Here is a 12,418-nt window from a genome sequence, read left to right as displayed (position 1 = left end):
CAAACGAGGTTAATTCACTGTAAGATGGCCATCTCCAAATTCCAGCTTAGTTTCTCCACCATGCTTGTGATTTCCCTCTTCTTCCATTGGACGACATATTTTGGCTCTTTCCCTTCCTGCGCTTCCCATTGGTCGTGCTGGACTTGACAAACACTGAGAGGGTTGCCCCTAACGCTTCGAAAAAAGTTTTCCAGAAGTGAATATCAATCAGAGAGGACTCGACGACAGAAAAAGAGACGTGGAGAAGTTGGACGGAGACTCAAAACATCGAGATATATTAACAAACTATCTTCTCGGACAAGGTATTGAGCCAAAGTCTCTTCATTGGGAATGGGTTCTTTTATTTTTAAGCCTTTAAAGGGCATAAATTAGACTTGGGTTTGGATTACCGTCGTCACCGGAGACCTAAATCCACCCGTTATAAACATTTTGCGTGAGCGGCATTCCTGCGCCTGCCGCCTGGACGGAGTTTCTATTTCTTCTCCGTTGGATTTGCAGTGGGAGAGATGAGTGACAGGAGACGATCCGCTGCTGCTCTGAGTTCACGAGCGCACGCCTTTTCGGTTGAAGCCCTGATCGGGACAAACAAGAAGCGGAAGCTCCGGGGCTGGGAAGAAAAGGAACTGGAGCTGTCTATGGAGAACCTCGCGAGCAACGGACAATTGGGAGACGGCGAGGATCCTGCTAATTGTCTGGACATCGACCCGGGTTAGTGCGTGGTTACATGGCAAACTGAACTGCCATGTTAACATCCCATATAACATTTGACCGCATTTGCAGATTACAGTTTAACACAGCTATAGGCCTATGCAGTGAGCCCAAATGTCACTTTAATTCACTAAAGCAATATTATAAATTATATTTTTATTGTTAAATTACTTTGCACAAACTAGTTAAAGCTATGATGTTATTTTGGTGAAATGTAAATTTAATGTCATGTTTTTTTAAAAGAAATCCAAAAGAAAGTCTTCAAGTAGGCTACAATAATTCATGACAGACAAATGGGCTAGTGTTGGAAAACCACAGCTTTCATTTTAAAGTACAAAATTCCCTTCTACAATAGAACATCTTCAACTCGTGATTTATTCATTAAGAAAAGGAACGGTGTTTTAATTCCGACTAGAAGCAAGTTAATTAATACAAATGTAGTGGTGGGTTAAATTTAGGGTAGCCTAATCCATACGGTCAAATCTTGCTCTTGTGTATTATTAGGGCAAAAGAAGAATATGCCTTTATACAAATTATTTGGACATATGAACGACCAGTTTTTAAATTATTCCATGTAGGTGTCAGTTTGTGCCTGTTATGCCCGTCTCCAGATCGCCTAAAAAGATAAGCGCTCTTGTGAGTTCACGCTTGCAGGCGCTCGCGCACATGTGTGTGTGTGTGTGTTTCTTGGTTTCATCGCTGTAGTTCAACTGTTGCAACGTTAGTCATCACTTCATTAGTCTCGCTTCAGAAGCATTTGCCATTAGGCAGACCATTAAGTCCCACACAACAGGCTGCTGACTGATCATTCTGTACATATTCTGATATAGCCCTCTATTGACGCTGGATTGACCATTCGCCTCATTTAAAAAAATAATAGTGAGCACAGATAGACCGAAGTTAGTTCGGCAATTCTGAAACCGAGGAGCAACATTTTTCAGACGAGGACGACAATTGCGACAGGTGAGTAGGCCTATGCTTATAACAAAAATTATAATTTAATATTTTTAAAAAGGAAAACTGACAGACAGCTTTTAGTACGTTACTTTTAAATAATAAACAATATTTGATTTGATTTCTTTGAGATTCCTCTTTTTGGGCCAACAGGTCACAGCAGGCCTCCATGTGCACAGATAACAGACTGTATTCGTACTAAACCAACAATAACAGCAGAAATAATGAAACGTCATTTTTTTCACGTCGAACTGTAAACCACTGTTGCAATTAAACGGAAATCCCAAGTAGGTCTATAATAAGCCTTCCTTTAGGTAACTATTCTGTAATATAATGACACTTAGCCTATACAGACTGGATGGTAAGTCCAGGTCATCTATGCATTTTAAATAAAATATATGAATTATTTAACAAAGCATTTAATTTAACTGCGCAATGTTCATGTTCTCATGGCCAAACAGATTCCAGAACATATTTTTTGCTACACGACCCCCAAAAAAGATAACACTGGATTGTGTCATTTAATTAAGCGGCGCAATAATTTAAATTAATCCTAAATAATTTAATTTAATCTTGTTATCTTGTCCCAAGCGCATGCCCACAGATAGACTTCTCATCTCTCAGAGGCTGATATATTCAGACAAGGATGACTCGATTCTGGATTTGAGTCAGTTTTCTGCTTCCTTTTGGGTGAACACAAATGGAAACATTTCTACAACTTTGAACAACAGGATCTAGAGTTCTACGTAGATCCCATCTTGATTCAATTACAGAGAAAAATATTTAACTAGCCTATAAACTTTATTTTATTTAGCCTATTTTATTATTAAATGCATTTCAAGGTCTCATAGACGTAGGCGTTTTAGCGAAGCAGGTAAGGCGCAAATCAACAACAGGCTTTTATATTTTTATTGTAAATCGTAAAACTTTATAAATTAGAAGTAATATCCATATAATATAATACATTTTTGCATCATATTTTATATAGACCTAGCTAGCCTAGGTATTATTCAGCACGTCACTGACAGTTCAATGTCATATGAGTTTAGCTTTGCTTATTGTGCTTTTCGTAAGGCGTTTTGCAATAAATAATCAAATTCAGTAATGCGCTGTTTACTTGAATCATACTTTAGATAAAGCGTAGACATGGTTTTATGTGTGATACAAACCAAATATTAATAGTAAGAGTCTGGTCAATGATGTTTAATGAAACTAAATCTGTAAAACTATGATTTGAGTTCTGTATCTGTACATACTTAATGACGCCTTCAAATTGTTCAATAAATATTTAGTGAAAAGGCCTACTCCTAAAGTCTGCCCTCATGTTAAGTAAGCGTTTTGTATATGGCATTCCTTCGGTGTCATTTAAACCATCATATTTTTACCCCTCGCTTGCATAATTCCCAGAGAGCCGGAGTCAAAATGAAAGACGACAGATGTGTACATTTAAAAGGAGTCTTAATCTTTATTTTTATTACCTCCCTCTTACATGAGACTGAAGGAAGTCCAGCGGAAACAGGTGGTTCTGTTCCTGGTGGATTGGGTTACGCTGCAATTTCATGCTTAGTTCGCCTCTGTCCCAAGAAAAAATTAGGTCATACACAACTAATTCAAGCTCTATACGGAGAAATGAATTTGCTGATGTGAAAGTAGTGTGCTGCAGTATCAACGGGCAGATGAAGTGAATCTGCTATTATTAGGATATAATAACCTACACATAATGCTTTGTATTGTGTGAACTCCGAGACATTAGAATGACACAGACTCCATTTTTACGCATTCACTGTGCAGTCATAAATTACAGAACACGTTTGTTCGAAGTAACCTAAATGAACTGCAGGATAGTTGGCTGATTAGTCAGCATTGTCCTTGTTAAAGGTGAAGTTTTTATATTTGTCACTCTCTTATTGTGAAACGATCCGTTATAGTTTGACGTGTTCAGCCGACGCTGGCAGTCTGCAGTCTGTTGTGTTATGTAGTAACTCTGGCAGAGGGTATAGACTTGTGGAATGGCTCAGTGACAGCAGGTCAGAAACGACAGCACATAGACGGGTTTGGATGGAGTTGAGGACATGCCTGAGAGATCGTGTGAAAGAGACGATGGGCTTCATTACTGTAATTACGCTGATTGAATCTCTCATAAGGTTGATGAAAAGTCTGTCTCGGGCTCTAGGGCCTCAGAGGGTTCTGTGCGCGGGGTGCTGGTGGTTTGGCCAGGGCTGCTGGCCAGTCTCTGCTGCTTATCATTTGCATGACATAGGTCTACACCGCCAAAACAATCCGGCTCATTTCAATAACCTTTGTAAGTTTTGTAGACACCTGAATAATAAAATCTGTAGATAATTTAACCACAGTACATCGACTTCTTGTGAGTTTTCAGTGTAATTAATTTAGCCTAAGGCCTCACAAAGCGTATCTCTCCTTGTGTATTTAATCTTATTAGGATATTAAAATGCCTTAACATGGTAAATCAAATGAGTTTGATGTGGTAGTTCTAATGATAATTTTGTTTTAAAACGTTACACAAAAATTAGTTAGTTTTAAAGGGTTGTTTTTTTCTGCATGATTGTCAGCTATGTTTCCCCAACATGAAATCAATCAAGAATGAGGTCATAAAGATCAAAAACAGCTTTGAAATAACTTTTTTATTGACAAATTCGTTTAGGCTATAAATATAATTTATAACCAACTATCTTCTATTCGTTCTGTGAATTTTATTTTTGGTGATTAGGCTACTTTTCAGCCGATTTATAGTCAGTTGGGGATAATTTCATTAGTCTTTAAACCCGTGTCCAAAATCATCACACGCCATGTATTTTCAGAAAACACTAAGAAATATTCTAGAGCCAAGGTGAATCAGATTTTCCGCTTTATTTATTTTGCTGAATTTTTTCATTTAACATTGAAAGGCTGCAATCCATGATAGTCTGAGCGAATCCAAGTCGTTATTCTTTACGGCTGCAGGTGATCTGGTTCTACCGCTCAATATCGTCAACAGGCCTCCCGAGGCCTCCTTCGTGCTGCCGGCGTTAATAATGATTTTACTTATTCGTTTTAGATTCAGAGGCCAGCCCGGGCTCCGACGGCGAGGGTCTGGCGGAGAGGACATCGTGCTCGTTCGGTTCCCCGGCGGACCTGACCCCCACCGCCTGCGACCCCTCGCCCTCAGCCTCCATGGAGGAGATCCAGGTGGAGCTGCAGTGCGCTGACCTGTGGAAACGCTTCCACGACATCGGCACAGAAATGATCATCACAAAGGCAGGAAGGTAAACCTTTTATGAAATGTAAAAAAATCTAATGTATAGAGGAGAAGTTCAACATAGTGGATCAGACAGTGGCAGCATATTTCAAAATATTTTCTGGTATAGCCTAGGTCTTAGCTATGTTTAACCAAATTTAAACAAACATGATCTTGTGGAACGTGGAACCAAAGCTCTTGAAGATATGATAAACAATGCTGGATCACTATGGCGCTCTCTTTTTTGTCCGACTATTATAAAAAATATTGAATAATATGAACGGAACTACTTTGGATGCACCTTCTACGTGACGAACATGTTGTTGGATTCTGAATTTATGGTTTGAAATACAATAAATGTCTAATTAATCGGCTGGAATTATTGACAATGGAATTTTGTAGCTATTAAAAAAGTATTAAAGTAAAAGTATTTTGGATAATATTTTATTAACATCTATTTTAATAATAATAATAATAATAATAATAATAATAATAAATTAATAATAAAACAAAAATGTGACGAATAGGCTATTTAGATTTAAATGAGTGTGGCATAAACAACATGCTTGAAGGCATTTTTTGTTTGTTATCAGTCAGATTAAACTGTGAAACGAACCTTTGGGTCAAGGTAATTAAGTGTATTATTATTATTATTATTATTATTATTGTAAACCACGTATCTTTTTATTTACTTTTTATAAGTTTGATTATGAAAGGCTATTCATGACACAAAATGAACTATAGCCTATTTACAAATTTTAACCTTAAAAACATATTTGAAGACTCTTTTGGTTTGTTTAAATATGAACAGACATTTTATTTTCACTCAAATAAAGGTGCAAGGAAAGTATTTTTAGTAGCCTACGTATTATTCAGTTGCTTTTTCGAAAATGTATTAAACCATTAAAGATTAAACAAATAATACATTTCAATACTAGTTATTTGATTTATTTAAATCTTTTGTTCATCCTTTTTATCATCTCGGACGCATAACGTAGCACAGGCTACTCTCTTTTTTCTTTTTGACACGCGCAAATGATCTCAGGGCAGGCGATTGTTTGGCAAAGGGATGTGGCTGCGCACGGGGACTGAAAACATGAAAACTCTGTTTTGTGGGCGCTAATGTGTTACACATGGGGGCAGAAGTACCTAATCACAAACCACAACATGGCGAAATACGGTAGGGCTACTTTGCTACTTAGCCTTATAACAGGACAACAACAACTGTTTCTAATTAATACATTTGAAATATGCTTTTCGTTTTCTTGCTCTTTTGGGCGTCAATTACAGCCCAAACCGAGCATATAACTTAACCTAAACAGTTCACAGTAAGACCTTTCGCCCCTTTTTTTCTCGGCGGGATTGCCAGGTATTTCCGTGCCGTTTTTACACTTTATGATCAAACCAACATGAAAACATGTCTCCATTTATTGGTGTAATTCCTTGTCTTAAAACACAGGGTGAACTTCTACTTAATAATACTCCCAGATTGCACTGGATGGCTGTAACAGTAGAGTTTATTAATAGCTAGAAGTCCATGTTGTGGCTTAGGTAAGTCACCTTAGAAAGAAAAAATAGACACACCTTGTTATTTACCCCTCAGATTACGGAGAATAAAGCGTTTCCAATGTTTTAGGAAAAAGAACAGTAACGAATAGCTAGAATAAACACAAAAATAAAAAGCAACAAGAAACCATTTTTATTTCTTAAAAAATGTAACTTTTGAATTATACAGTTAGCATTAGAAAGGTTTGTTGAAACTATTAAAATTTCTCACTCAATAAATAGCCTAGCTATTGCTTGGGCCTACACGACATGATGTTTTCATCATCAATAGACTCTTTCTTCTGATTCTATGCGCTGCTGCAATAAATCCCCAATGTAGCAATTTTTCGTTGGAACAATAAACAGTTTTGTTTTCTCCAGAACTATTCATCAAACAAAGTAACTCGTGTCCAAACTATTTAACAATTTTATACTATAGGCTCCTCATTTGTATGTTTTGTTAAAAAAAATAGGTCCTGAAATAATTACTCTGATTTTAAGGCGAGACTGGATGAATAGCCGCGTGTATTTTAGGCCCCTGCTAATAATAACCCTATAAATTTAGAGGTGTAGGGGGTGCGGTGAGAGACCAGACACTTTCCTCTCATTATGAACAAAGAGATTTATGACGTTTAAATGAAAAGACAAAGAAGTTGCTTTTGAAGTGTAAAATTAAGAATTAGCCAAAAATGTCTGGTTAGGCATGAGTCACGTTTTTAAATATGACCCTTTAGTTCAGTTTTAGTTTGTTTGAACTATTTTATAGATATTTTTATTTTAGCTCTTTGATTAGGTTACTCTGCTTTTCTAGCTTTCATATCTTTTTGTATCTTTTTATTTTATTTTTAATTGATCAAAATATCCTGCCACTATTTTCTAATGGCCAACAAGACAATATTAACACTTTCAATAGATGAAAATAATTAATTTATTTATTTTGTATGCTTGTTTTGGTGTTGTTGTATTTATTTAATATTACAGACATCCCTGTAACACACTATTCTTATTTAAATAATTAAATTAATTGGCTTGTTTACATTTTGTGTATTATTATTATTATTATTATTATTATCTTTTTTAGCATTTTTAGATCATCTTTCGATATTTGTCAATTCCATTGTTAGACTTGTTAGTTAAACATGCAATTACAATCTGTTCTGTTGCAGGAGAATGTTCCCTGCTATGAGAGTTAAAATCGTGGGACTGGATCCACATCAGCAGTATTACATCGCCATGGACATTGTACCTGTGGACAACAAGAGATACAGGTAAGCACTGCTTCAGAGAGTATGTAGCGCGGTTAGCATGCAGTGAGAAAGGCAGAAAATAACTAAATGAACTGGAAATTTGTCTATAAACTGGTAAGCTGATCCCCCTTGAAATAGGGTGGGAGATTTACATGAATAAGCAACACTGACGGCAACCCTGACAGAGTTGCCGTATCAGCATTGAAGGTGGTGTAGTGTGTCCCTGTGATTTTGCTCTCACCATGACAACTTTCCATCACACATGCTTACAGACAAGCTTTATTTGAATGCAGCTAAAGCCTGCGTGTACGGATTGCAGTAGTGCACTTGTCCTATCCATAATTACATGTGCCTTGTTACAAACTTGTTAAGTCTTCCCAAATTAAGTAGATTTTTATTTAATAGTAATTAATAAAGACCTAATGACCAACATAGTATTGTTTAGCTCAACTTGTTTCTTCCTACGATCACCATAAATCCAGAAACGCATCTGATTTTTGTTTGTATTCAGTGAAACTATTTGAGTTGTGTTTATGCTTTAGTCCCACACGCTGATGTCTGAGAACAGAACTGGAAACGGCTGAAATCTGTACTCTGTTTCAGGGGATTAGAAGCAAACGGAGGATATATTTTTCATTAGTCATACATCAGTGAAACACATTTAAATAAAATGTGTTTCTGTTTTTCAAAACTTTAAAAGTATGCTACAGTTTACGCAGCAACCCCAAAATGTTCTCATAGTTTCCTTATTTTGTTTTTTGAAATAAACACAAGAAACATTGTGGATGTTACTGTATTAATTACACTGTGACCCTTAAGTGGACAGCGCAATAATCCTCCTGTTCAATTATATTTAGATTAATGTATGCATTTACTGAAAATAAAACCACAGCCATTCGAGGATTGGCCTTGAAGACAACCATTTAGAGCCCCCAAATATCATGGAGGATTTTAGAAGCCAAAAGATCTTGTAAAATTAAATAGGATTTTCTTCCTGGCTGGGGAATTTACCACAAGGCTTTGCAAACGGAGCAAAGAGCTGTCACTGGAATGCCTCATGTGTCTCGAGGGCTCGGGTCTGGAAACGCAGCCTTTATTGGAATTTACTCACTTTACTTAGGCGCACTGCCCTTTTCAAGGGACATAGAGTTTATACTAGACTTGTTAAATCTTTCTTTACGTGTTACTTGAATTACTTTGCTCTTTAATGTGGCTATTTGGTAAGGCCTATATCTGAGAGAAGAAGTAGGAAAATACAGAGCGGCTCAGATTTTCAGATTTCTCTTGCAGGCGCTCTCTAGCTAATGCATTCACAAATATCCTGTGTGCGCTAGCTGCTTTTCCTCCTTTTACTTTTCTCCATCTAGGTGTTGCCCTGTTTGTCTCTTATTTTTTTTCTTTGTCCAGCTGTCAACTTCAGGCATGCCCGTCTTTTTCCTCTTCCGTCTTTTTTTCCAAACAATAAACGCACATGGTGCTAACTCAACTTGATGTAAACGCAGTGCACATGCTCTGATCCACACTTCAGAGTATCACTTACTCTGTCAGTAAAGTAACCCAATATATAACTTGGTCTATTTGCTGCTGTGTCATGTGCATAAGAAAGCGCACAAGCATTTCTGAACTGTGCAGAAAAAAAATCTTCCTCTTTTGTTTCTGCATTAGTCTTAAGGGTTCTTACAATTATAATAACCTCATTGATGCTCTTTTTTTTCTTCATCTAAATGTATGTAAATGCTTTTGCATACAGTGTACCTCATGTGCTAAATATTGCTGGACTCTAATGGGCAGCCGCTCCACCATCTGTCCAAAAAAGGTGTCACATAAAGTTGGATCTTTATTGATTGTGCTAGTGCCAGATGGCAGATTTATGAAAGATGAAAGAGGGCTAATCAAATTTCCAGTCCTTTTGGTCTTAGGTTTCCCTTTTCTTTAACACTTTCCCTGCTACATAGAGCATAACCCTAAACAGGACTCCAAACAGGAAATTACAAAAATGCCTGGCACTATATGCGCATGTGTGCATAGGACGAACAACGTGTGAGTGTTTTGTTAAAGCACACATTTTGTATGGATGAAAATGGCCTTTATCTATTTAACTTTAGATCAACAGATGAAAGTGCATGAACACAAATGCATGGCATGCACATTCATGTGCGCCGTAGTGGGGTGCTCTGGGAGAGAAAAAGACAGACACAGAGGATGTTTAATGCTGCCAAGCAATAACAAAAGGGGCCAAATGAGAATTTAGTTCATGTTTGAGAGCTGGATGATGACTTTGGCAGAGGCGTCGCAGTTAAGCACTTTCAACTGTGCGCATGGCCAGAACTAAAGGCATCCAGCTGGAAATGCCCTGCAAACAGCTCTTTAGCAGTGCCCACATGTATCAGAACCTTTTCAATGCTTTCCATTAATTATGTTCATGTAAACATACTTTACCTTTTAGCATGGGTTAGTATTTTACAATAGTCTGAAAAATAAAGTTCAATAGGATATTTAGTTTATCTTGAATTTGCATGGTCTGTTAGAAGTGTTTTGAACAATCAGAAGTTGGATTGTATGAGTGCATGAGTCATTTTTGATATTGTTAACAACATTGACTCATAGGCCACCAGAACAGAGCATCATGGCAATTATATGCTCATTTTTGCAGGTATGTGTATCACAGCTCTAAGTGGATGGTGGCAGGAAATGCGGATTCGCCAGTGCCGCCCAGGGCCTACATCCACCCGGATTCACTGGCTTCAGGAGACACCTGGATGAGACAAGTGATCAGCTTTGACAAACTCAAACTCACCAATAATGAGCTGGATGATCAAGGCCATGTGAGTGCACACTTAATTACAGTTAACGTAATGATGATGTCATTGTATATACATACCCTAGCGTTCAAAAGCTCAATTTTATTTAATTATTTTTTAAAGAATTGAATACTTTATTCACCGCTTCATATGTTACACATTAAACTGATGAAATGTGCCTATAAATACATTTATTAGGATTTATATTTCAAATAAATGTTGTTCTTTTGATCTTTCTATGCATCAGACAATCGAGAAAAATATGTGTCATGGTTTTCAACACTGATAATAAGAAATGTTTCTTGAGCACCAAATCAGCATATTAGAATGATTTCTGAAATATAATGTGACACTGAAGACTGGAATAATGACTGCTGAAAATTTTGATTTGCTTTGCAATCAAAGGAATAAATTACATTTTCAGATATATTATTTTAAACTGTAACAATATTTCACATTTGTTTAATAAAAGTAAAAAAAAAAAAAGGTTTTGATGAGTACAAGATACTTTAAAATCATACAACCTCAGATTATATTTTTGATTCCTAATATAAAGTAAAAGCCACCAACACATTGTACTACAAAAAAATTTTTTTTTTGCTATATTTGCTTATTAAATGTATGCGTTTGAGTGAGGAGATGTTGCATAGACCTGCTTATCCACATCACTGTATTCATAAAACACTAGTTGATTACAACCCCCCATCTCCCCAAAAGACATCTGTATATTCTCTCAAGCAAGAAAATCATTATTCAGTGTATTCTCTGAAGAACTGGCAAAACTGGAAAAAGATTGATTTTATTGTTCTTGACTGATATTCCCAATGCGTCTGTGCTGAATACAGCTGAATACATATGGAATGTATGCACATGTTATTGTTTGGAAATACATGCATTTCCCCCCTCCGACATATATGAATTGTTTTCAAGTATGTTCTTCGAAACTTTGGCTTTTGTGTCACTGCTGGAGTGCGACTTTCATGTGCCTGGCTCTGGTCTGAGGCATTGTACTACAGGAGTGAGTGCACAGGGATGATTTTATTACCAGACCGTCAGAAGACACTCTCATCCCCAGCACACTTTGTTAGGTTGTCATGGTTATGTATTGTTCAGTGACAGTGAGAAATGGGGTGATACATCCCGCTCTGTCCAGAATAATGAGACCCACAAGAAAAATGTGCTTAATTTGCTCAGTATGGTTTTAAAGGCTTAGCCCTCATGTTTTCTTTCAATGTTTTCTCATGTTTTGAGCTTGACTGTTCGTTCTTTATGAAAAACCAGTGTTTAAATGTAAAAATAAAATTAATAAGTTGATATATAGTTGATATATTATAATTGATAGTATGCATGTATTGATATAGACCTTACAAAACCCAGTTGACAGATATTATTCAAACTCAATCCTTCTGTTAACATACGATAGATGTGGAGATAAGTGATTGTTTTGCAGTGTAGTTTTTTTTCTTGGGGTTTCTAAGCTAATGTAATTCTTCATTTAATTGAATGTAATCAGTTTTAAAATGTAAAATGGAAATTTACATGAATAAATGTAAATGAAGCATGAATAATTCTCACTAAATATTAATTCCATGATTAAACTGTTATTAGTATTGGTGGTGTTGTGTTGGTTGCCCTATTAAGTTATAAATAATGTAATGCTAGCTTTAAATATGTGGTTGTTGAGTGTCACAGTGTATGAGTTAAAAATCCTGATTTGAGAAAACTTTTTGTGTGTGCAAGAATGCCGTCCCCATAGCTTCCTTCACATTTAATAGTATATATTCAACAACAAAAAAGTAAACTGGTTAAAAATAGTTAACGCAACATGAATAATGTTTAATTCTGACTAAATATTTTTACATCTGTATAACAAACCTAATCAAATACATTCTAACTTTATTGTTTATTGCATGGAAAAGTTTTAA

The 12,418-nt window shown here is 36.3% G+C and overlaps 1 protein-coding gene across 2 annotated transcripts in view; it reads left to right on the top strand.

The window, feature by feature from the left end:
- The first annotated feature begins 202 nt into the window (after nt 1-202).
- LOC113108551 (T-box transcription factor TBX15-like) overlaps nt 203-12,418 on the top strand; it is a 20,358-nt gene continuing 8,142 nt past the window's right edge. Inside the window, exons 1-4 of one of the 2 annotated variants that reach the window (XM_026271747.1) lie at nt 203-708; nt 4,721-4,928; nt 7,612-7,713; nt 10,346-10,517. In XM_026271747.1, coding sequence (XP_026127532.1) covers nt 507-708; nt 4,721-4,928; nt 7,612-7,713; nt 10,346-10,517 — 684 coding nt within the window. In that variant the 5' untranslated portion in view covers nt 203-506. Of the gene's footprint in view, nt 709-1,378; nt 1,672-4,720; nt 4,929-7,611; nt 7,714-10,345; nt 10,518-12,418 lie in introns of those variants that run through there. The other variant, XM_026271748.1, reaches the window with a different exon arrangement.

This window comes from Carassius auratus, chromosome 9 (assembly GCF_003368295.1).
Source record: "Carassius auratus strain Wakin chromosome 9, ASM336829v1, whole genome shotgun sequence".
Taxonomy (NCBI): domain Eukaryota; kingdom Metazoa; phylum Chordata; class Actinopteri; order Cypriniformes; family Cyprinidae; genus Carassius; species Carassius auratus.
This window is presented reverse-complemented; position numbering and strand designations above follow the sequence as displayed.